The 26749-nt window shown below is 49.8% G+C and overlaps 1 protein-coding gene across 1 annotated transcript in view; it reads right to left on the reverse strand.

Annotated features, from left to right (window-relative positions):
* Positions 1–26115, reverse strand: part of IGFBP5 (insulin like growth factor binding protein 5) — a 35676-nt gene extending 9561 nt beyond the window's left edge. The window contains exons 1-3 of the mRNA XM_085649967.1: positions 24736–26115; positions 2454–2671; positions 1075–1194 (exon numbers count right to left, since the gene is read on the reverse strand). Coding sequence (XP_085506093.1) covers positions 1075–1194; positions 2454–2671; positions 24736–25066 — 669 coding nt within the window. The 5' untranslated portion in view covers positions 25067–26115. The remainder of the gene's footprint in view (positions 1–1074; positions 1195–2453; positions 2672–24735) is intronic.
* Positions 26116–26749: the final 634 nt, after the last annotated feature.

Here is a 26749-nt window from a genome sequence, read left to right on the forward strand (position 1 = left end):
CATGAGACACCACCATTTCCTAGATCCGCCTCATTTTACGTTCACCATAACAGTGAGCAAACACTGGAGCAACCACGCATAACTAAACACCGCCAGTAACATACACTTTAAAAAGCATTGGCAATAGGCCTCAACTCTCCGATATAATGGTTTTACTAATGTTTTTTGCCGATGCTGTTCAATATCAGAAAAAAATAAATGCTTTATGCCGATGCTGCCAGCATCGTCAAAATAAAAAGAAAGAAAACAGTGCAATGACTTGTTTGCACGCATGCATAATGATGCTTGTGTACATATGCATCATGATCAGATCTGTGCCAAGACACACATGACTTTTAATAGTGTTTGCTACAAAACACCTAAATAACCTTTGCAAAAAAAAACTGGAGTAATTAATTCACCCTCTGAATGCACAGCAAAGTTAACAAACTGGTCTTCACAACTGCACTGAAAAAACACCACTTATATAACATACCACCTCCTGTTCTTTATCTAGCTTAGAGGCAACTCAATCTCGGTTCGGCCCTTCACTCAGACATTTGTTTTTAATTAGGGTGAGCCCCTCACTGCAGGTCATTTTGGACACTGCATCAACTCCTCACCTTTTCACCTAGATGTTAATCATGTCAGGTGTAATAGTCCAATTAATTCAAGGTAAGCGAAACAAGACCACAATGCCAGCATGCATTAGGCTATCGCACAAACAGCCGGAAACAGTGTCCGGAATGACCTGGAGGGAGATGGCCACCCTTTTCAATTAATGGTTACAGACTGAAACTGGTCAGAAACCTCAGAGTCGAGCGCCTGCTCCAGAGTTTGGGTGATTAAACGTAAATCGCAGGTCTGAATCCTGGTCTTGCTGGCTCAGCATTTCTTCATTTCAATATGGACCCTGGAGTCCTTTTGAGTTAGGGAACACATACTGTCATTTAAGCACAGAGAAGCAATTTGTGAATGCATATGGTGACTATATTATCAATACTGTCTGGAGCTCAGGGACCTCTACCCGTCCTACCCACGGTGGCCTCGGCCTGTCTTGCAGCACCTGCTGTCTGGCTTGTTCACTCCTCTCACCTGCTTCCGCTTGTAGAACCCCTTCCGGTCACAGTTGGGCAGATAAATCTTGCGGGTGATGATTCGGTGCGTGGCTTTAATCTCCTGCAGCTGGGTCTCCATCTGTATGCGGCAGGGTCCCTGCGAAGAACAGAGGGACAGTCATGGGGCTGAAAAAAGGAGAGGTGGGGAGGAGCCTGGGGCCTGAAGCGACCCGTCCCTCCCCTGTGACCTTCTAGCTGGCAAGGCAGGGGTGTTCACATGGGAAGAGAGCAGGCTTCGCCCTGGGGGGGCCACACTGAAAACTAGCACCCAACCTCTTTATGTCTCCACTGCTCGGGAATCACCAAACTCAAATACAACACACAGCAGGGAACGCAGTACAAGCACGAGGGGTTTACTGGAAGTTCAACAGATCTAATGTTCATCCTATATGGATTCAAGGGGTTTACCGAGAGTTCAACAGATCTAATGTTCATCCTATATGGATTCAAGGGGTTTACCGAGAGTTCAACAGATCTAATGTTCATCCTATATGGCTTCAAGGGGTTTACTGAGAGTTCAACAGATCTAATGTTCATCCTATATGGCTTCAAGGGGTTTACTGAGAGTTCAACAGATCTAATGTTCATCCTATATGGATTCAAGGGGTTTACGTTTGTTGAACGGACAAATAGTTGCCTCCTTTTCAATCCATCATCAGGCGGGATCCATAATGTGGTAGCCAAAATATTTGTATCACTGCCCTTCATATATCACAATTCCGATCCACTGAACTTTCAGTAAACCCCTCGTGTGCATACAGCATTCCCTGGTGTGTTGTATGTGTCAAAGCAGGGAGCAGGAGGCTCACAGGACAGTAACCACCCCCCAGGTCTAATCAACAGTGATTTGTGGCTTGTCAGTAGACCTCGGTTGCTTTTTGTGGCCCAGCTTTATAGCAACAATAAAAAGTCAGCCTTTTTTTTACCCCATTATCCTGTTCCGCAACACTATAGTGTAAACAGAACAGCGATTGGGATGGATTTCTGGATCCAGAGAGGGTTGCGCACAGGGCTAATAGGGGGGCCCGTGAGGAAGGTAAAAAAGATTCTATTCAGGATTGATGGCGTCATAAAATATGAAGAGAAAATTAAACCACGTGTATGTCATCTTAAAACTAAGAGGTACTATCATAATAACCAGAGAGAGCGGCTGCAGATGTAAGGTGTGAACGTTAAGTGTTGTGGCCTTCAGGGTACGGCTGTGGGGTGCCTGCTGTGACTATTAAAAGAGTGTGCACCTCCTGTTCTCTAGACTGAAGATTCTGGTCACACGCAGTGTTTGCAGAAGTGGGCGAGGTGCCTTCCTGTGGGACAGAGTGAGGGTGAAAGAGGCGCATACGCAGAGGGTCCACTCACCAGCTCCGACTCATGTCTGTGGTCTGGTGACATCCGGGGGTGTGCTGTGTTTTCCACGGGGAAGACCTTGGATTTGGACTCCTTCTTTCGACGGTCCTTCTTCAGGGCCTCCGCCTTGTGGTCAGGAATGCGCGCAAACACTGGCCGGTACTTGGGGGCGTAGGCCTCATCCACCATCTCCGAAGTGGTTGGATCTTCGAGCTCCTTGGATTCACGCTCTGAAAAGAGGATGGAGAGCAGGAGTCAGTTATGGTCAGTCTGAAGGGCCCCTCGTAGCGGTCACCAAAAGAGACCCCAGCCTTCATACAGAAAGCAGCCGCGCGCGCCCTATATCTAACGAAACTCTGACACGCCAGTTCCATCACGCATCATGCTGGTCTCACAGCGACTCAAAACTGAGCCTGTATCAACATCAACAGACATACAGAACTCTAAGAATACTTTGATACCTAGGTGCACACACAAAAACTGAGACGGGGCAAAGACCCCTGTTTTTACAAGGCAGCGCAAGCACACCGAGTATTAGAAAGGACATTCGCATTCTGTGAGGTCGGTGGCGAGGTGCAGTTACCACACTATTGTGCCATCAATACTGTCTATATACAAAAAAAGTGATGGATGGAATGCTTGAATTCATTTCAGCCAATAATAATTACTTGGGCTGCATCCATTCCATCGTTATTATGTTCTGTGCCACCTCAGCTCGGACCCAACCACATGCAAATCAGTCTTCAGCCTGCTCCATTGGAAACAGCCCAGCCTGATCTGCCAGGCCAGGTCCACCTTGAACGGGAAAACAAGCAACTAGGACTGGTTTCCGGGAACACAAGCAACTAGGACTGGTTTCCGGGAACACAAGCAACGTAGGACTGGTTTCAAGGAACACAAGCAACGTAGGACTGGTTTCCGGGAACACAAGCAACTAGGACTGGTTTCCGGGAACACAAGCAACGTAGGACTGGTTTTCGGGAACACAAGCAACGTAGGACTGGTTTCAAGGATCGCAAGCAACGTAGGACTGGTTTCAAGTAACACAAGCAACGTAGGGTTTCCGGGAACACAAGCAACGTAGGACTGGTTTCAAGTAACACAGGCAACGTAGGGTTTCCGGGAACACAAGCAACGTAGGACTGGTTTCAAGGATCACAAGCAACGTAGGACTGGTTTCTGGGAACACAAGCAACGTAGGACTGGTTTCAGGGAACACAAGCAACGTAGGGCTGGTTTCAGGGAACACAAGCCATGTAGGACTGGTTTCCGGGAACACAAGCCATGTAGGACTGGTTTCCGGGAACACAAGCAACGTAGGACTGGTTTCCGGGAACACAAGCAACGTAGGACTGGTTTCCGGGAACACAAGCCATGTAGGACTGGTTTCCAGGAACACAAGCAACGTAGGACTGGTTTCTGGGAACACAAGCAACGTAGGACTGGTTTCTGGGAACACAAGCAACGTAGGGCTGGTTTCGCTCTAATCAGGTCTCATCAGTCTTGTATAGCTTGGTTCCAGTGGCACAGTGTGCAAATATTGTCTGACAAAAATCTAGTGTCCGAAATATCTTCAACAAAAATGTGGCTCCATTAGAGGTGATACTAAAAAATCTACTCTTAATGGAGCAAGATTTTTGTAAACCATATTTAGGCCAAAACGACATTGTTGTTATCGATACTCTGAAGTGCAACCCTGTGATGAGGTAAAAGGATGCAGGGATAATGGCCCCTCTTTGATGACCATTGCACGGCTGGTGAGGGCCATGTGGTGCTTTAACCAAAACCTATCAACCAATCAGTCGCCGGAGACCACGCCAACAGCCAATCCTCAGTTCTGAAGTTCAGCACATAACCAGATTAACCAAAACCTATCAACCAATCAGTCGCCGGAGACCACGCCAACAGCCAATCCTCAGTTCTGAAGTTCAGCACATAACCACTCATCCTTCCGCAAAAAATAGCTGAAATGGTGAGAATGAGCATAGCAGGCATAGCACGGCTGTGATCTGGAGCAGTATGAGCTTAGCAGATGGCGCGCGTCTGCACATTATATATATAGGCATGCGCTGTTGACAGCCTAAACTTAGCTGCCCGGTGACCTTTCCTGCAGCGAGGGGTGTGAACTATTTTATTTCCAGTTATTCCCGTCTGGTCTCAAAGCACTTCAAATCCCTCGGGAAAGCCCTGGCCGCATGGCAGCCTGCAGTGACTAAGGGTATTTCTCTTGTGTAATGGAGGGGCCTTGGGTGGGCGGGAAAAACCAAAGAACCCTGCTGAGGGGGCAATGGCCAAGACGCTTCCAAGAGCATGGAGCACTTTCACCAGTTCTCGTGTGCACGTGAAGCACTGCTCCCTAGTACTCTGTGGCACGTTGGGAAAAATACAGGAAGGGGAGGAGACAGCAGAGGCCTCGTTTTCACAGCAGGAAGTGACATCACGATCAGCTACACACTGGGTGATTGGTTCGAAGATGTGTCAGCTCCGAGAAACGAGGAGCTTCTCCACTCCGACATAGCATGGTGTGTTAAGCGCTTGCTGCAGTGTGTGTGTGGGTAAACTACAAGTCACTGGTTCGAATTCTTGTAAAGCACTCAACTTTCATCCTTTTGAGGTCGACAATAAGCTAATTACCATCAGGATGGTTACAAATAGCACAATGAGACAGTGCTGCCTTACAGTCTGCTGTATAAATGGCGGCACTATTTCTGAATACTTCTGGCTTTGTAGCCACGAGCCTTGAACTTTAACCCCGCTTTGTTATTAGAGCTGCTTCAGGTGACACGGACTGACGTTTCTGGCGCCCTCTGCTGGTCACTGCTACCTTTGCGCTCTAGCACTCAAGACACATTGTGTGGACAAAGAGGTCCTCTTGTATTTCACACCTTCATTGGCTGAATGGAACATCAGTGGCTTCAAATCATGTTGGGCATTCTTACTGCTGGCCTCATCACTAATCATGGGTCAAAACATAATTAATAAGAGGGTGTGATGATCACAGGTACCCAGTAGGTGGTGCTAAAGATTACATTTCCATGGACATTCAGTACAACCTAGGATGACAGGCGATACGGCGAAAGAATTTCGCATTGTCTGCATATTGATGAGGACTGTCCAGTGCCTAGAGAAGTCCTAGTGTGTGGGGCGCTAGTTAACTATCCATTCGCGTCATATCGAGGAATGGCGTGTGGTCCAGGATCACCAGGCATCTATTCAAGAATGCAGACTGTGCATTTAATGTCTTCACGACCAAACCCCACCTTAGGCAGCCTGTAAGATATCTCATCGTATTCAGCACCTGCTTGAGAGATTAGTGTGCATGGGGATGAATGCCAGCCAGGGGCCAATGCCTGCTGTATATTAGAACATGGTGGGATCTCCACTGAAGACAATGGAGTGGCTCGAGGCTAATGAAGGCTGGTGGTATAAGCCTTCCGCTCCAAAATTCCAATGTCGGTCTTTCTGTCTCTCTCAGTGGGTGGAATGTTCTAACAGCCTTAGAGCCCATCTGCTCAGGCTATACACATTGTTAAAGATATTCTCCCTTGTTAAAGGCCCTCGCCTGCGGCTTGGGAGTTATAACTCTGGTTCAGGGCCTTTAACAACTGGTGGCGCCCACAGCAGCTGGATATAAAACATATGTGCAGGGCCCAAATTCTTTCTTATGTTGCTACCACTGAAGTCGACCACTTCCACTGCTGACCCCATCCACTACCATTACATACGGCGCCAGCACCCCGATACTCTCTTAGCAAATGAGACCGTACAGCCAATGCCTCTGAGGTTTGCAGGAATCCGCTCTAAACCTGGCACGCAAACACACTTTCTGGTGAAAAGGGCCCTAACCCCCATGGCCTCACTAACTTTCCATACCATTTAGCAGGCCAGACACAGGGGAGGAGCTAGTCTGGTTTTTCAATGCCTAGAAAAATAGGAGGATTGCAGCCAAGGCTGGGAATCCATGTATATTAAAAGCACATGATTGGAATCCTGCCTGCAGAGGGAATGCCAGCTTCTGCACCAATGTGCTAATTTTATGTGCACTGCACAGAAAATTGGGAAATATTTCTTCTCCCACTTACATCACACGAGTTTGTTGTCAATCACGGTCTCCAATCAAGACTGCCTTTTGTGTGATAAAACAGTACGACTGAGTTGGATAACAACATTGGTCAATGAAGCACAAAATCATTTGGTGTAGATCACTTCCTTTTCTGGCTCAAAAAACATCAGTGTTTAATCAGTGATCCATCTTGCTGACTAAAAGAAGGAAGTCAATAGATTCTCTTTTGGATACATTATAAACATGCTTACTGCAGTTAGAGCGAGAAGTCTACATCGGAGTGAAATATAAACACTACTGGATGTTTGCACTGCCCACAAGGGCACTGCAATTAAATAATAGGTTTTATTATACAGATTATTTTATCAACCTCAGAAAGATGCAATGTTTGAGGTGGTGATAGGACTTGAGCCCAATAATGTTAGACAAAGATTTATATAACAGAAACTTTAGCTCACTGAGCTAACCTACTATTCATTGTAGGACTAAGAACATTAAAAGTAATAGAATACAAAGCAAAGAAGCATTGGCAAAGCCAACAGGTCTGGCATTGTTTTGTCATGGGCTTTACACCTAGCTGAAGAAAGAGGACGAACGTCTGAAGGCTGCAGTACACGATTACTGCCACGAGGGAGCGCCAGTGGAGAAGATATGGATCTCGGTGTAACGCCCTGTCCCTGCTGCTATTACTTATAAAGGAAGTTCTTTCCAAAACAAGCCGAGTGGAATGTATGTGCATCACACTGGCAGTTACAAAGTATCACAATAAAAAAAAACAGGACAACACTGTAGTCAAACTCGGGTAGCTGCTTGGTGGGAACGAGCCTCCCACACACACTCCAAGAGTTCTCCTTTAGACCGGCAGGGTACAAATATATCTCTGCCACTACCACTCAAACCACTGAGCTACCTGACGGGCTGCTTATGCCCCGTCCTAGCTGGCAGAGGAACTGCCTTACTGCCACCTCCTACCGTAATTACATTAAATTCAGTTTAGGAACCTGCTGAAAACTGAGCTGTTCAAGCAGACTTTCACACAAGTGCCACATCTGCATGTGTGGGGGTGAACACGTCAGGTCTAGGTTCACCCCACACATGCAGCTGTGTTCTCTACCTCTCGCCTTTTCACAACTTTTGCTGACATTTGTTTACTGTTTTTCATTTATTTCTTTGGCAAGTGCTCAGAAGTTGCCCAACTCGCATGTAGCGCTTATAAAACTCCTAACTAAATAAGTAAATGGTGCCCCTCCGGTACATCCGCAGGCTCTGGACGCATGCCACCCTCTGGCTTCTGCATCAGACCAGAGACTGGCGCGCAGTACACTTGGAGCCAAGCAAATCCCCAAGGTCTGTTCCAACGAGAGATTTAATATCTGCTGGTCAGAATGCCCTCCAGGCGGGGCGGTATCCGGTGCAGTGCGTCCCCTTGGCCTGGACTGTCGCCGATACACCCCACGCTGCGTTAACCTGCCATGCCCTGTGCTTATTTCAGAGTTCGATGAACCCTCCCTTCATCGATGTAAACCTGGAAACCAGCTGGGACTCACTCCCTGCCAATAGACACACGGGCTGGTGCAGGTTGCGCAGCCGTTTAATTCGATATCACCCAGAGGCTATTTCAGTCCGAGCAAGTGCACGCCCCATCAGCCACCATCATGGGGTCTGTTGTGACAAGAGGATTCTGGAAGTAAGAGGGCAGGACACAATATTTACTTCTAGTTTCATATAGTGCTGTATGTCATCTACGGGACTGCACAGCGCTAGAGAATGCAGATATAGGACCGAACATTGAGAGGTTATGAGCACAGGCAGAGTCCAGACAGATCTGACATTATCCAGTTGCTCCCATACTCCAATTAGAATTAGTCACATGCTAATCTGGAAAGTTTTTCAGGAGTTTCCTGAGTCAACAACTAAGGCTGTTCCACAGTCTCAGTCCATGGATCCGCGGGGACCTTTGCCCAAACTTAGTTCTCTTGAAATGACATTCTTGGGTCAAATCAGTGGAGCGTGAATGCAGAGTCCAGGCTGGAGCATAGAGTTGTGCCAGTTTTCTGAAGGAAGCCAGGTCTTTCGTCCCAGCAAACTTTGTGCATAATGCACAGTGTTCTGGGTTTGATCCTGAATCCATCTTAAAAGCCAAACGCAAGGTTTCAGGGCTGGCTTAATAGGGTCATGTTTTCGTAACTGCAAGCACCTTCTTAGCCGCCTAATTCTGCACTCATTGCAGTGTGGGCCATTCTTTTTCTGCTATCAAACCTATCATCCATTCTCCAAACCTTCCTACCTAAGCGGAGGTAGATGCAAAATATAGACTGGTATTATTTGTATGTAAAGAAATAGAATATGTTTGCCCTATTAATGTACAGTGATTAATATGAGGTATTAGCTCATTTTTGAGTGCTCCTAATTTTGGCACAGAACAGAGCCACAGAGAGATGAACTCAGGTGATCAGAAATATAATCTTGTTGGGAAACTGGAATGAGAGATTTGGCTCCCTGGCTTCACAGTCAACAGCTGAGCTCTTATAGCATAATCCCTTCTTGTTTTTCTACCACTATGATGAGAGTCAGCAATAAGTATTAGTAGCCCGACTCTAAATGAAAAGTATATTATTTCTGATTAACAAGATAAAGGTGCAACGTGTCGGAGGGCTGCTTTTAAGGGGCGGGTGTCAACATGAAAATAGATCTGGAGGACAGGGCAGTAGAGGAGTAAATGAAAGTGCAAAGGCATTCCAGAAGAGGCTGAACTGAAGTCACTGAGGGAAAGGGTAGGGCTAAACGAGGAAGCAAGCAGACAGAGACATGGAAGGCCAAGCCAACAGAGGTAAATACATTTATGGGGGAAAAAGGCTTCTCCATCTGCCACAGGCCACTCACTATCAATTTGGTTAAAACTCGATTTTCACGGTCTATATACAAATCAAATGGCGAACATCCTATGCCCAGACTGTTCTCTCTGGCAACCTCAAGCAAACGCCTCAAGTCTGTCTCTTCAAAAATACCCGAGGCAGCACAGAGAAGTCCTAACAGTCAAAATGGAAATAAAAACTGAAGACAAAGCGGGGTCATCAGTAGGAACATGGGCAGTTCAGGAAGGTGACATTATTCAGAACTAATTATGTGTCTAAACTGTGGCGCAGGGGGCGGGATTGTGAGTTGGAACATCAACTGCTTGAAGATATCACACACATCCAATGTAGGGCCGGCTGAATTTGCTGACTGTTGCATTTGATGCTCACAGGGTTGTGCGGGCACATCATATTGACAGCACGTACAACATACCTGCAAACCACGGTAGTCAGCAGTCAACATCACACCTGCACAATGCAGGCTGGTGTCTGTAGAGCGGGGGGGGGGGGGCACGAGCCAATGAGTTGAGATGTTCCAAGATAAGCTATTTTTGCTCTTCCAGTGTTGTCCTAAAAATGAAGAGTCGGCACGGGTATGCACGGGCACATTTTCCGATACGTGAGAAGCCAGCCCTCATGTTGTTTGCTGCTGAGATCGGCCATGCCAGCATCACACAAGGAGCTGATGGAAACAGGTGGTGAATATTAATTCAAGCACATTAGATCAGTATCTAAACCTGGGACAAGTTTGAATGGGCGGTTGTGTTTCTGGGAGAAATGCCACAGGTCTGGTTTTCCCCTTTAAATTCAACTAAATGAAAGCTCTGCATTTATGATGGGAAAAGCAAAACTACAAGTGTACTGCGGGAACACACACTGATGCCCGCCTGTGTCTGAGTCATTGGGGGGCAGGCGGTCCAGGGGGTACAAAAGGGTGAGGATGCAAGTGATGTACTCGTCGTGCCTTGAGGGTGAAAGTGATGCTGTTCATCTACTCATATCGAGAAGATACAAGTGATGTGCTGGTCTACTCATACCTTCAGGATGCAAGTGAAGTTGTTCATCTACTCTGGCCTGAGGATGCAAGTGATGCGATTCATCTACTCTGGCCTGAGGATGCAAGTGATGTTGTTCATCTACTCTGGCCTGAGGATGCAAGTGATGTTGTTCATCTACTCTGGCCTGAGGATGCAAGTGATGTTGTTCACCTACTCTGGCCTGAGGATGCAAGTGATGTTGTTCATCTACTCTGGCCTGAGGATGCAAGTGATGTTGTTCACCTACTCTGGCCTGAGGATGCAAGTGATGTTGTTCATCTACTCTGGCCTGAGGATGCAAGTGAAGTTGTTCACCTACTCTGGCCTGAGGATGCAAGTGATATTGTTCACCTACTCTGGCCTGAGGATGCAAGTGATGTTGTTCACCTACTCTGGCCTGAGGATGCAAGTGATGTTGTTCATCTACTCTGGCCTGAGGATGCAAGTGATGTTGTTCACCTACTCTGGCCTGAGGATGCAAGTGATGTTGTTCATCTACTCTGGCCTGAGGATGCAAGTGATGTTGTTCACCTACTCTGGCCTGAGGATGCAAGTGATGTTGTTCATCTACTCTGGCCTGAGGATGCAAGTGATGTTGTTCACCTACTCTGGCCTGAGGATGCAAGTGATGTTGTTCACCTACTCTGGCCTGAGGATGCAAGTGATGTTGTCCATCTACTCATACCTCGAGGATGCAAGTGATGTTCATCTGCTGGTGCCTCGAGGATGCAAGTGATGTACTTGTCTACTCATGGCACACAAATAGCGTTAAGGTCTTATTAAAGGTCGTTGTTACTATATGGGAACTGAAGGTTTTTGTGGTGGTTAACCCTCTGAGCTATCTTGGGATCACACTTCGGCCGTGGTTGCGGCTGGGAGACGCAGGCTCTGGCGGGGCTCGGGTGCAGCCTTCCCTCGGGTAGAGTTCGCTGCCCCGCAGCTTTCCATCCAGCCTTGGAAAGGCCGCTTCCTGCAGGTGTCCCGCGCGCGCTGCCTCATAAAATATTTATAACGAGCCCCGGACGTTTCCACTCGGAAACGGAAATCCCGTTTTATGGGAAGGCGCGAAGCCCGCGCACCTGCGGGACGTAACCGCCCTGACTCCGCGCACCTGCGCAGCTGGGGTCACAGCAGGCCTGACCCCGCGCACCTGGGGTCACAGCAGGCTTGACCCCGCGCACCTCCGCAGCTGGGGTCGCAGCCGAGCAGGCCCAGGTGTTTATAATATAGACCCTGGATAGGCGGTGGCTTGGGCCGCTCATGGGCGTCATTTAGGGGGGGTGACGGACTGCACCCTCTGCAGTGCCGCTCGAGAATGCATGGGTTTTACAAGCACCCTTACCTACAGTTTTTGTGGGTGTTGGCGCCGTGTGTGTCGCCCCGTTTAACGTGCCCCCGTTTAACAGGGTCACTCTCACTCGCACCTACAAGAAGAGCTGCGCCCTCCTGCTCTGCTGGTTCCTCCCAGGCCGGCCGCTGCCTGTCCACCGCAGGGGCCCGGGCTTGGAGAGGCCCCGGGCTCGTCGAGGAGGGGGAGGCAGATGTAAGGTCCAGCGCGAGGAAGCCTGGACATCCAGGCGCCCACCAAGTGTCAGGGGGCGAGGGTCCTGTATTTCAGTTAGTAGTTGTAAGCATGCTGGGACTTGTAGTTTCACTTCTGTCACAAGCGTGGACCTACGCGTCCCAGTGTGCCTAGCGCAGCTGACTGCTCAAGACTGGCCTATACCGCCCCACCCCCCTATGGAAAATGACGTCCTCTGGCCTCCTGGTTCATTATTCATATGATATTTAAAGTGCTGAACAACAGCACAACCACTGCAGCGCGGCCCATAGCTCAGCGGCTTAATGCACCTGCTACAGAGTACGTGCCGGTATCAGACCCGTTTTCTGCAGCGCCTCACAGCAGCCGGCAGCCAGTACCATATTCTAATTTGTATGTTGTACCCGGCTCAAGACAACTGCGGGAAGTCCTCGAGGCTTTTGGGGTAAACCCCGCCTGCAGCAAATGGAACACAAATAACCATTAGGCAGCGACGCCCCAACTAAATGGTAGTCTTGTTATCGACATAGGGAGATTAAAGGTGCATTAATGTGCGAACCAGTGAAGACCCACACATCTCTGTTGTCGGTGCGTTAGCCATCAGAGCTATTACGCCAAAGCCAGCTCCAAAGAGTCAAGAAAAGCCGCGTCATCTGCGCACGTTTCTTCGGCCATCAGACCGCTCAAGGCTCCCTGAACTCGGGAGAGTCTCCCTGTCGGGTAATACATCGAAAGGATGTTGATTCTTATGAGATATCTCCCTTACACCGGCCAGCATAAAGAGAGCACTGCATTTCGCGGAGGAGGCGGTAGGGGGCACTAAACCTGTTCTGCTAACCTGTACACCAACATCGGTTTTCCCCTCGGGGTCTTCGGGGCTTAACATGTAGATTCGTGGTGGTTTCCTGGCCCTTTGCCCCTGGTGAATACGGGCAGGTTTGAGCACCCAGTCACTCGAGCAGCTCTCAATCGAGCAATAAGCCACAGGAGGCCCAAGCCATAAATATATTTTGCGGTCCCAACACCTGCAAACTGCAAGAAAAAAAAAAACCGTGTTGGCGACTGCAAAATACTTTTTTGTAACGCACAGAAGGCCATTCTGACTTGCAAACGGGATGGGCATTTTTTTCCATGTGCATGTTTTTAAACATAAGTAGGAAACGGTATAAAAGCGCCGTTCGTCTCCTCTTTGCGAGTTGCAAATGTCTGCATTAGTGATACCGTATCACTGATACGTCACCACTGTTGCCACCCACCGAGCCGGTGAGTGAGGTGACAAATATTCAGCAGACGAGACGCTGCCTCAAAAAGGACAGCTTTCCCTTCGGGGATGACGTCTGGCAGCCTCAAGGGGAACAGACAGTGAGCCAGGGACCAATGGCTGCTCGCCGCCCCGCCCCCACCTTCATGCACTCCAAGTCAACATTTGTTTTTAAAAGCAGCCTGTGTTCCTTTAAGGAATGTGGGCTGCTTTAAAAAGACATTCACTTGGAAGTAATGCGAACTCGGGAGGCAATTCCACACTGTCCCTTGCAGGCCTCCATCCCCGAGTTCGTATGCATTCGGGGGAGGGGGGTCGAAGAATGCCTACAGCCTTATTAATTTACAGTAGAAATGCGATTTTCAACCTCCCGAACCTTCATCGTTTGCGCTGCGTCCTCTTTGTGCGTAGGTCTCAGGATAAAACCAAGACCAGGCCACAGGCCAAACTGCTTGCGACTGCCAATGCTTGTTTGCGACTTCAAACACCGAGCCCCTTGATCATCAATCGAGGGCTTTCCTTTTATAAATCATTGTTTTTGCATTGAAACATTAAATAAATAATGTCGTTCATTTAAATGCACCCCTTCTGTTAATTGGTGGGCTTGAAACCAATGTTCTAAAGCAGCTCTTGTGGCATCTACCGACAGAAAAGCAGAAGGGTACACATTGAAAAACAGCCCCCCCCCCCACCCTCTCCTTTCCCCAGCCCCCCTTGTCTGGCAGAAACGAACGCACAGCTTGGGGGCACTGGGAGAGAGTACAGATGTTGTCGAGTCACCTGCTGACCCCAGGGCCAGGCCCTGAGCTCTGTTTGTTCTGGCCCTCCTATGCTTACACAGGGAGTGCCTGGGCAGCCCTGGGGTAAACACCGGTCGAGCCTGGTCTGGTGCGGGGTGACAAGAGCCACATCTGCCAGAACTGTGGTGCTGCTGGCCAAGAGGCAGGACCGTACAAGTGTCACACATGATATGAATTAACAGGAAGCAAGAGAAACCCAGCAGCATTAATAGAGGCCAGGGGTGCAATCCTGGCAAAGCACTGAAGCTGGGTTAAAAAGGGGGGCTGCGGCCGAGCAGGGGACCCTTCAGCATCCTGGGATTCTGGGCCCAGCAGGGAATTGAGCTCCGGTCTCCTTTCAGCATCCTGTAATTCTGGGCAAATCGCTATGAATGCGATGGTGGTTAACCAGGCTTGGTAATTTTGGGTGGGTGGAGGGTTGCAATCAATCTGGTGTGGTCAGTTTTCCTCCTTATGTATTGCTGTTGCTCTTAAATTGGATTAAGCACCGAGTGTTAGTGCCTGGAGGCCACTCTGGTGCCTAAGTGCACTCTTTACGTTCAACATAAGACTGTTTAGCATAATTGAAAACACATGGTATGAGAAAGCACTGCTGGAAGGCAGGCAGAACTCTTACAGGCATATTTACAAATAAACGTCAGAGCACGGTGCTACATCAAATTTGGGAACGCTGCGCTGACATTTTTGAAACGCAGGGATGCTCCATATTTACAAGACTACAGCGCACCCCTGTGTTTCCCCTGGCACAAAAAAAGCTACCTAGCGCCAGCGCAGGCACCCTGTAACAATGTTGCAAGGGTGCCTGAGCTGCAGGGGCGATTGTTTATGTGCAGGAAGAGACACAGGCCTGCAGTGGTGTATAGGTAAATGCCAAAGTTTACAAAGGTTTGATGTGCAGTGACTTCTAGGCTGCCTAGCACATGCAGAGGGAAGAGTTACCCCTTTACTACTCACTGCTTTTGATGCATAGAACGGGGCACACTCCATTTTCCTGGAAATCAAGGTTCAACAGTTTCCTATGGATGAAATTGCACATGCATTCTGTGTTCAGGGGGAAAGCCTTCTCCCACGTCACAGCTAGGGCCTGGAACGAGCTCCCAGTCAACATCAGACGCTGCCCTACCCTGCACACTTTCAGGAAGAGCCTCGAGACCTGGCTCTTTACCTGATCCGCAGCTGCACCCCTCCCTCCAGTGCCTTGAGACAGTCATGGGTAAGTAGCGGGCTTAAATAAAAAAAAAACGGATTGATTGATTGTTATTCTACTGTGTTTTGTTTCATTGACTAATTTATCAAATAGCCCCAGTAATAGTTTGCAGTTTCCATAGGTTTGGTCTATATACACTGTTATCGTTCACTTTTAATTCCGATTCTTTGGCCTTGTTTATAGCTGGCAGGTAATCAAGTGCACAGCAGTGCTTAATTAGAGTCGGTGGTTTCAGGTGCTCGGCACTTAATTGTCAACACTGGAACTTCTAACAAGCTGCCACATGACGGCGCTGTTTATCGAATTCAGATACCCGCACAACTGCAGTGGTTTATTAACTCAACATACATTAAAGATGACTAATATCTCCCACCCACAACATTTGTACGGCTTTGGGGGCCTGGAATAGTCTGAGTTGTCACACTTGTAGGAGTGTGTGGTTAGTAGCTGTGTTGATACAGTTTTTGACAGGTCTGGCAGGGGCAATGTGTGATGCTAGGTGCAGTGGCCTCCTGACAAGAGCCCTGGCACTTATTGTTTTACAAATTAAGCACTGTCTGCTCATCTCTATGCATTGGGTGCATTAACCTGTGTTAGTTTTCAACATTTACACGCGTTAATATAAACGTCCCCAGTGCACAGCTTTTGCTATGTGATGACCATGATGGCATCGGGAAAAAATCGTGGGGGAGGGGTGTCTTAGAGAAGTTACCGTTTCTTTAAAAAAAAAAGAAAAAAAAAGTTAGTTCTAGCGGTTCAGCGCCGTCAAATGATAATGGCGGGCACTAGGGGGAGCCCGAGACACACCATAACAGAGCCTTAAAGGGGGCGAGGCAATAATGCAAGAGCAGGATGCATATTCAGTTTCTTTTTTAATGAGGTGATTTTATAAGGTGCCACATGCTGCCATAGGCTGCCTCTGGGCGCACGGATTGGCCGCCTTCCTGTGGCCTTTTCAGTTTACAGGGTTAACAGAAAGAGAAGACGAAAAGGCGACATTAACCTCATGGGGATTGCATGGCCAGTTGTTACAGCATATGGATTTTGGACGCTGGACAATGAAATAACAAATATGCGTATTTCCGGAGGTAAAATGCAACCACTGACCGATTCCAGAGGACACCAATGATCAGTTCAACACGCAAGTGGAATCTGCTCCACAGAAGCCCATGAGACGGCATTCTAGTTTTCGCCATGCCGTGGAATGCCCTCTTTCGCGCCCCTTGAACGGGATTTACAGGCCGGGGGGGGGGGGGGGGGACGCTCCCGTGCCGGTGAACTTCGCAGGCGTAAAGCGCCTCACGCATGCCGGACATGCAAAGGAAAATTTAGTCACAAGCTTACATTTGCTATCAAATGCGTCATTCTGAATCGGGGCCCTGGTGCGCTTGCGTCGACTGCAGGGCTTGAGGGGTCTCCTATTGCCAGTTTCAGCTGGGCCCACCACGAACCCCTCCTCTTAAAGGGCCATGGGCACTTCTTTTATTCGAGTCACACCCTGGCCACGTGCCAGCTGGCGCCTGACACCTTGATACCAGTGCCCCCGGGGGAACAGAGATAGCCCGCGTGTTGTCACTTAACAAGTGCTTAAGAGATAAACCGTGCGTTGGAGGCAGGTTTTCGACTTTTCCAAGCTGTTTGCAAGAGAAAGGATGCTTGCACTGTAACAATGCCAGATGTACCCGGATGGGGCGATCACAGTAATAGCTCTATATAGAATACTTATTTATGTGTTTATTACTACCCAAAGCAAATGTTCCAGCAATCGTAATGTAATTAAAGACTGAAAAAGAAACATTAAGGCTGTAAATTAACGCCTGGTACCATGCACACTGCTCCCCGAGGGGGGTCATCTTACGGCTGTTACACCCTTCAGCTTGCTGGGTGCACAGTGGTCTCCGCAGCCGGTGCCTTAACTCAGAAGATATTTTAAAATGCTGTCTGTTCTTTTGGCGCAGAGGCTTTTTTGTTAGAAATAAATGTATAGGTTCAGACTCACTCTGTTTCACAGGACTCCCCCTCGTGAGCCCTCCCTTCTGCTGCAGCCACCCCTTTGACTTCCGATGTATGGGGTCCTATAAAGGTTTTCTATTCCCAGCCCTGGCTAATTCACTCAAATTGTATTTTTTTGCGCGAGGTCTGGATTCTAGTTGTGTTTCACATATGGCCCCCCTGTCCATGGGCGGTCCATAGTGAACATTCCCTGCTCATGGCTGTGCGCAGCTCCTGCACAACGCCCCTCCCCCCCCCCCCCCCCCTCTCACCCCATAAACCCCCGCTGCTCTGGCTTGGATGTTATGCACAAGGCTCAGATAACACACACTGCCCTTCACATGCAGCAAGCAGAGTGCTGTGTAGTCCCATGACCCTTGCCCTCGGCCCTGCAACCTCTGCACCGACCCCAGTTCTGCAGGTCACAGCTGCACACCTGACCCCCACCACCCCGCTTTCTCCCCACACTCAGACCACTGTTTGCTAAAACACAAACAAAAAGTCCAGGCTCAGGCAATAAAAGATAGCAGAGCTGAAGGGTGGGGGGAGAGGCACACACAAGGGGTGGGGGAGGGAAAGGGAACAAGAGAGGGGGGAGCCTGGACTCGCAGCTCTCTGCCTGCAGCCGCTTCAATTCTCTGAGCTGACACAGCAGATTTCAAGGCAGCCCACCGCGTGCCTCGGGCTAAACATAGCATGGCCCTGCCTGTTTCTATATGTATCAATATTAATAAAAAAACCTGCAAATGGAAAAGAGAGAGCTACTGTTTTTATCCGGTGGCTTCGCGAACTTATTTATAACCTATATCTTCTCAAAAAGATACAATTAACGTGAAAAAAAATCCCAGGGTTTATAGGGAGCGAGAAGCCCGTCGCACTCACTACAACACACACCGAAAATACCTTAGCGAGTGCGTAACACGTATTCAGAATCAACGCAATGGTAGTCGTATGTACCTAGAAAAGATGAACGGCTGAGTCGGCCCTGCGGGGTATACAAAGATGTCAAAGAGAGAGAAAAAATCATGACGGCTGGTAAGGCCCGAATCAATTTACAACTAGTGGGCAATCCACCGGCAGCATTCCGCTCCATCATTTTTAGCTGGAATGAGTCGTTACAGCAGGCTTGGAAGCAGAGAACCAATCATATGCAAATCAGCCGTGGCAACAAACGTTTTGGTGCTGGCCCGGGTTGCTAGGAGCCATCCTCTGGGAAAAGAAACACGATTCGGCATTGCTGGGCCCCCCATTCATTGGTGAAATAGAAGGTCTGAGCACAGTAGAGCACCCACCTGGCACTCTGGAAGCCTCACAGCAGGGCCAAGAACAGCGTGCCCGCGGCTACTAAAGAAGCAGGGGCCTAGGCAGGGCTACTGGAAAAAGGCACTAGTGCGGCTACGGCGTTTTCTACATAAAGACGAATTTATTACACTTAACTACATAATCCAATTCTAATTGAAACTCACTATCTCCCCTCTGTTTTCTTGCACCCAGAACGCCACAGCCCGCACACTTCATGCCACTTCCAATGGTGATAGAGATGCTGATTGAGTCCCATTCGCTTTGTTGCCCCTCAACTGAGAGGCCAACAGGGGTTGCCTTTAAGAGTTGAGACCATCCGAGGGTTGTATACTGTGATAATGCTGCTTATATTATCCAGCCCATTATGTGTCCATAAAGTTTAATCGGGAGGTTATGATGTAACTACTTATTTAGTGACATGTGCAAGAATAAACAGCATCACGGAGGATACTGGTACTTCTGTGAGACTCCCAGGAGCGGAGGGAGAGATGCACTTGGCAACACTGATGGGCCAGAAAGCAAGAACGAAACCTTCTCTTAATTCATTGTCCTCTTATCTCCCAACTTCTTGCCACATCGTTATGTGTGTGTCCATCTGTAACGAAACTGGCGCTCGTGTAAAGCGCTCTGATACCCGATATATTTGGGTCTAGTTCGCGCTATATAAAAAAAAAAAGTCAGTGCAAGACACTGGAAATGAACTCACCACAACCGGTCACCTCCTGTTGCACTGCTAGTGGTACACTCGCCGGCTAATCAAAAACACGCCCGAAACGTGGTTCCTGCTCCAGGTAAATGCAGGTGATATGACGCAATTCTATGGTTCATAATAAGCTCTGCCTCTGAAGAATGAAAGGCCCAGTCGGCCCTGCAGGGATGTGACACGACCTATAAGCCACAGAAACACCTCTGCAGCAGGCGCGCAGCCGACTGAGTTATCAGCCCAGGCTTGACATGGCTCCCACTAAATTAGGTACAATGGGAAATGTACATTGTCTGGCAGTAGAAGCGGTTTTATGAGATAATCCCTTTGCACGTTTTAACCCCTTCACTGCGGTTCTATCCAAGTCACACAGTATTTACCTGACAAAAGCAGTCCCTAGGAAGGAGCACACGCACGCTGTCGGTTGAGGGGTTGTGGGCATGTGGGCTGTCGTCAGGCGAGGGCCTGCATGGGACAGGACAGTGCGGAGGGACGCAGCTGGTTTACTGCAAACCGTATGCAAGGGCCTCGTTTAATAGCACCAGGGGGTACATACGAGAGGAAGGCGGAGGCATCTTGTTTAATGGCACACCTGCACCAGAGGGGGCGCCATGTGAGAGTTAGGGAAGCACCGTGTGTATTATACCAGAGTGGGGTGCACGTTGTTTCTGCCATGGGTACTGTTAGAGGTAAGGGGTGCCAGTGTTTACCGATATCTGTGCTGCACTAAGCAAGCGGTAAGGGCGGAGCTAGGTGACGGTCATCAGGGTGGCACAGTGCAAGAGGTACTGGCATCGCAGAGGTACTGTGCAGGAGGTGTAGACGAAACTTGCTTGGAGGCGATGTGCAGCGCAAGAGATACGCGGTGATAGAGGGGCCCGTGCAAGAAATCCACTAGGGGTTGAGGGATCCCTACGTAGTGTGAGAAGGGGAGGGTGTACAGGGTACCCTCACCGAGGTACCCAGCAGGGAGGCTGCAAGTAATTTAGTGCCATAAGTCCTGGACACTCCTGGGGTCTACAGTAGCCGCTGACATCATATGAGGTCTCGCTGAAGAGAGTGCCCCCTGGGAGGATCAAATGAAGCACAGCGGGGGGGGGGGGGGGGGGGAGGTTAAAGGCTGTCATAGGTGTGGACAGGTGGGTAGATGAGAAGGTGTGTACAGGTGGGTAGAGCAGAAAATGGGTACTGGTGTGGTAGAATAGATGATGTGGACAGGTGGGTAAAACAGAAGGTGTGTATAGGTGGGTAGTCGAGAAGGTGGGTACAACAAAAGGCGTGTCTGCGTGGAGAAGTGTGGCTCACTGGTTAGAGTAGGCAGACCTGGAAGCAGAGGTCAGCCCGGGACCAGGGTTCAATTCCCGGCTCGGCTGGGTCTTGAGTCCATAAATTGTCCATGGACTCGATAATTCTCGCTCCAGTGCATACTTGATTCATGGGTTCACACTCTGCGACTCTGGGCAATAGCTTGCTTAATCTCCACAATGGCCCCTCGCGGCGGGATGCCTGGCTTTCACCTTGTGGATGCCCTGCTGGGTTATCTCACAGGGGAATTCCAGGACGGGTTCCCTAAGCAAGCGCTTAGAGACCGGTTGGTGATTTGCGCTATATAAATATCTGTACATAAAGCAGGTGTGTGTAGGAGGGTAGAACAGATGGTGGGTACAACAAAAAGTGTGTCCAGGTGAGATAGCGCAGGTGTGTGCAGGAGGGTAGAGCAGATGGTGGGTAAAACAAAAGGTGTGTACAGGTGGGATAGAGCAGAAAACGGGTAAGGTGGGTAGAACAAAAGGTGGGTACACGTGGGTAGAGCAGTAGGCGTGTACAGGTGCATAGAGCAGAAGGTGGGTATAGGTGGGATAGAACAGAAGGCATGTCCAGGTGAGATGTAACCGAAGGCGTGTTCATGTGGGATAGAACAGAAGTTGTGTACAGGTGAATACAAAAGAAGGTGGGTACAGGTGAGTAGAAACGAAGGCATGTACAGGTGGGATAGAACAGAAAACATGTGCAGGTGGGCAGAACAGAAGGCGTGTCCAGGTGGGTAGAGCAGAATGTGTGTACAGGTGATTACAACAGAAGGTGGGTACAGGTGAGTAGAAATGAAGGCGTGTACAGATGGGATAGAACAGAAGGCATGTGCAGGTGGGCAGAACAGAAGGCGTGTCCAGGTAGGTTAGAACAGAAGGCGTGTCCAGGTGGGTGGAGCAGAATGTGTGTACAGGTGAATACAACCAAAGGTGGGTACAGGTGAGTAGAAACGAAGGCATGTACAGGTGGGATAGAACAGAAAACATGTGCAGGTGGGCAGAACAGAAGGCGTGTCCAGGTGGGTAGAGCAGAATGTGTGTACAGGTGATTACAACAGAAGGTGGGTACAGGTGAGTAGAACAGAAGGTGGGTATACAGGTGGATAGAGCAGAAGATGTGTACAGGTGCATAGAGCAGAAGATGTGTACAGGTACATAGAGCAGAAGACGTGTACAGGTGCGTAGAGCAGAAGACGTGTACAGGTGCGTAGAGCAGAAGACGTGTACAGGTGGGATAAACCATAATGCGTGTACAGACCAGGAGGGTTGTACAGGTGGGTAGAGAAAAAGGCGTGTACAGGTGAGAAGTAGAAAATAAGGTGGGTAGAACAGGAGCCCATGCCCATTATCCCAAGTAAAGTGCACAGGAAAGCAGCTCATGCACTGTTATCGGGGGTGCAGCCAGGGCCCGACTGGGAACAACAACCAGCCCGGGCAGATTGCTGCTTGACCGACCCTGGCAGGGGAGTGCTAGCAAGCAGTACTGCTCCGCTTTGGTTACAGCGGGCCGATATTGCAGCACAAAGCCATTCCCCACGGGGACAAAACCGGCCCCCACCCCTCTGGCTCACTGGGGAAATGCCATGAGCCTGCTACGGCCAGTCCAGCTCTGGGACAGCAGCGGACAGTCATACACTGCCATCATATGAAGGGTACAGCAGACCCTGTCAAACACTGCCATCATATGAAGGGTACAGCAGACACTGTCATGCACTCCCATTATATGAAGGTACAGCAGACACTGTCATGCACTCCCATTATATGAAGGTACAGCAGACACTGTTATGCACTGCCATCGTATTAAGGTACAGCAGACACTGTCATACACTGCCATCGTATGAAGGGTACAGCAGACACTGTCATACACTGCCATCATATGAAGGTACAGCAGACACTGTCATGCACTGCCATCGTATGAAGGGTACAGCAGGCACTGTCATACACTGCCATCGTATGAATGTACAGCAGACACTGCCATACACTGCCATCCTAAGAAGGGTACAGTAGCACACACTGCCATCACATCAAGGGTATGGATTTCGGGTAAGTAGCTCCCACCCTATGATCACATCATTAGTGCAGGAGAAAACACTGTTGTCCCATCAGTATTGCCATCACTTCACTGCTCAAATTACTTCAATTTTTCACTATAGCAATTCACCACTAATCCTTTATGGGTTCCGGAGTTGAGAGCTACTTGCTGAAAAAGCGGTTTGACGCCTCGTCAAGAGTAGGCCTGGGCGGTAAATTCCGTTCCGCTCGCGGAATTTGTGTAATTTCGCGTTCCGCGAAGAACGCAGAATTGCCCAAAATTCTGCGTTCCGTTGCTTTGCGGAATTTTTGGCTTGTTCGCTTTCTCAAAATGCGTGTTCCCAAGATATTTCCCCCCCCGAGCACGCAAACAGCGTTTGCGAACAGGAAAAAAGCATCGCGAACAAGCAATTCCACGTGTTCGCGGAATTACTGCTTGCTCGCGGAGATATTTTACCGTTTCGCAGAGCTTTGCGTAGAACGAATACGCAAACTCCGCCCACCCCTAATCAAGAGTAGTAAGTGCTACATAAATGCAATTATAATACAATTCAATACTGGTACAGCAGCGAACACTACCATCACACCCAGGGCAGTTAGAATACAACAGCACACCCTGCAATAACAAGAAGGGTGCCATGGGTGCAACACACACTGTTATATTAGCAGCAACACCATGCTTTTTTTTTTTTTTGCAAGCAGGCTGGTGCACTTTATCACGAGAAGTGGAGGTTTCCGCTTGGAGAGGGAGCTGTGTAAGAGGTGTGGTCTGATGCAAACGGCGAAACCATATTGAGCACAAGGGGAGCGGAGGAGTTTGCACGTGCATTAGAATCTGGGGTGCTGTATGAGCCCACGGGCACCCGGTGACACAAGCCTAGTACAACACTTTACTGCACTTTATGAACACGTTCTGTGTAGCACAGAGGGACGGGTTGTGAGGTAGTGCTTTCACACGGGGGAAGTTTAAGACGGACGGTAATGATGGGTGGGGGTGTGTCTGCATGTGACACGGGGCAAAGACAGTGTTTAATTCTCAGGGAGGTAGGGGTGTGTGTAAACAGGGAAGGGCGATGTTTAAGATTGGGAGGAAAGGGTGATGCGCAGTCCGGTGCCATACTTGGCATACTGAGCGAGTCTTCACTTCCTGAAGTCCACTGCTTGGTATTTTGGACTTTTCATGAATGCCAACATTTTAGAACAGGGAAGTGGGACATTTTCAAACAGAAATCGGGGGGGGGGGAGGGGGGAGCGAGCATTTTCCACATTGAATTCTGTTGAAACAGAGGCAGTTTTAAACGGGAGACAGCTGAAATAAAGCCAGTTTTAACTTCAAAGTCGGGAGCCTTCCACTTAAATCGGGTCTGTTGGGGTGTAGGACTTCTAGCTGAATTCATTCCTGGAATTAGAACGAGCTTGAGGGTCAGGGTGGAAAGGAGCGACAAAACAGGACAAAACAGGCAGAATGTATCACGCAGGGCATTTGGTAAGAAGCTCATGGTGAGACAGTAACACACAGGGAATAGAAACAGTGTTTAAACACACGTAATGACACTGCACTGCCTCGCCCCTCCTGTGTTTATTGCACAGCAGTGACGTCACATCCTAAGTTAAGCTCGCACAGCGCTAGCAAGTTGGGTACTGCATACGGCTCTGTGTTTAGCACAGTGTCGCGCCTCTCAAACTCAGTCAGACAGAGCATCTCGGCGCGCGACGTCACACCCAACGGCATGATGTCACGCTTGCACAACACTGGGGAAGAGGGTATGTAGGCGGTTTATTAGGCACATAGCGACGCCTCTCTCATTCTTACATTCAGCCAGAGCTGCGCAGCACCTTTTCACGCACGGCAGTGACGTCACACCCAACGCGATGACGCCACGCTCACAGCGCAGCCTGGCGAGGCCCTTTGTTTGGTCAGTCATTCGCACTTACACTGGCAGGGGAAGCAGCACGTCAGCTTCAACCACGGCCGTGACGTCACACCCAACGCGATGACGTCACGCGTACACAGCGCCGCTGATGCACTTTGTTCAGTCAGTCGGACTAGGACAGGCAAGCGAAGCAGCACGTCAGAATCAAGCACAGCCGTGACGTCACACCCGACGCGATGACGCCACGCACACACAGCGCAGCCTGGTGAGTCAGTCGCAGCAGCGCGGCGCTCGCAGGCACGGCAGTGCCCTCACTCACCCGCCTTGGTCGCCTCCCGGTAGCTCTTCTCGGGCAGGCAGGCTCCTCGGCCGTGCAGCATGGCGTGCAGGGGCTTGTCCTCGCCCTGGCGGGGCAGGCAGCGCAGGCCCTGGGCGCAGCGCTCCGTGTAGACCCCGCAGGCCTGGCCCTCGGCCAGGGCGCAGGTCAGGCAGCAGCCGCAGCCCGGCTCCTTCACCAGCTCGCAGGCGTTGGGGGTGGGCGGGCACATGGACAGGGCCTTGTCGTCGCACTGCTCGCAGTGCACGAAGGAGCCCAGGGCCCGGCACAGGCCCACGGTGAGGGAGAGCAGCAGGCAGAGTCCCGGCAGCATGGCTGCGGGCCGGGAGTGGAGCGTGAGGTGGGGGAGTGCACCCCGACAAGTGAATGCCAAGAGAGATCTGAGCCCAGGAGCTGAACGAACTGCGCCCCAACAGTTAAGGACCTGAGGTAACTGCACCCCAAAAGTCAGAAATCTGTACCCTAAGAACGTTACTCCCTAGTATTCTAACTGGGAAGAGACCCCTGGACGTGCAGTGAGTGTATCCCTGTCCCTCTGCTCCCCGAAAAATCCTGAATGCCCTGTGCAGGAATGCCCAACCCCTATGTACCCCGAAAGTGTTCTGAATGTTTTAAAGAGACTCCCAGCGTTCAGAAGGTCAACAGCTGCCCAGAGGAGTCTTAAGTAGGGTCACATGTGCGAAGTGTCTGGGTGCGGTCTTCAAGGCGCTCTTGGTGCAGTCTTCAAGGCGCTCTTGGTGCTTTGCACCCCACAAAGTTTTCAGGCGACCTCATGCACCGCCAGAAGACTTCAAACGTGCTCTAGAACGAGAGTCCGAGGTGTGTGCCCCAAAGGGCGCTGTATGCACAAATCCTCACTTGTTGCCCCACACTGCTGCGGGGGGGCAGCCACACAATGTCTCGTCGCTTGTCCCTGCCGTAGCGGTGCCCTCCGCAACAGGTTGTACTAGGAATTGGGGTCGGAAAACCTTGGTGTCTTTTTTTGTCGTCTTTGTGTTTTTTTAGGTAGAAGCCCCCTCCAACACTTCTAAAGTCCAGGCAATGAACCAATCCACCTGATTTGCACGTTCAAGTCACAGAACAACTTCTCGCGGAATTAATTCCCAAAGCTGTCTCGTTTGGAAACGGCACGGATGGTCTGCAGCAAAACTTTCTGACGCGCACGACAACAAAGTGCGCAGTTTTTCTCTAAGCCTCTTGCAAAGATGTCGAAAATGAAATTGTCGTGGAAAAAAAATCAGTTTTTGCAAAAAAGCGCTGTTGTGAAAATAAGAGCAGGACGTGTCTCTTGTGCGAGGTGCTCAGAGGCGCTCTTCCCCCTGGAGAAGTTCCTGCAGAGACTGCCGGCTGCAGAGCCTGGGCTGTCTTTCTTAAATACACTGGCCCTGGCTGGCTGCCAGCCCTTCGGAGCTCGATGCAATCTGAGCTGTGAGTGACACCCCCCTTCTCTGGATGCCTGCAGTAACCAGGGCGATATCAGTGCACATTCAAACAAGTGGGGGCTTGGGCACCTCCCCGCCGCTCTTCCCCCACCACCTTCAGCATCAGCCTGCCTGGGTCCAGGGTTCTGGCAGAGCAGGCGCGCGTCGCCGCACCGAGTCAGTTTAAAAGCACCATCCTTCCGTATCGGGTATTGCGACCAAGGCTTTGGGGTGGTCAGTGGGTTGGTGTGCAGGAGAGCCTGCGTGTGAATGGAAGCTTGCAGTAGTCTGGCACCACTGTGCAGCGAGATTAGGGACGTGTGTGGTAGAGCGCAGGAGTAGTTAAGTTTCCAGTAGCTAAGCTTTCAACAAGAGTGCAAGGGACCTTGCACCAGACAAGCTTTCAACCGGAGAGTGCAAGCAAGTTTGCAGCAGCTAAGCTTTCAATCAGCGATTGCAAGCAAAGTGAAATTTGCGACAGCCAACCAGAGTGCAAGGAATATGAAGCTTGCAACAGCCAAGCTGTGAACCGGCGAGTGCAAGCAAAGTGAAATTTGCAGCAGCCAAGCTTTCAA

Source organism: Triturus cristatus, chromosome 3_2, assembly GCF_964204655.1.
Source record: "Triturus cristatus chromosome 3_2, aTriCri1.1, whole genome shotgun sequence".
Lineage (NCBI taxonomy): Eukaryota > Metazoa > Chordata > Amphibia > Caudata > Salamandridae > Triturus > Triturus cristatus.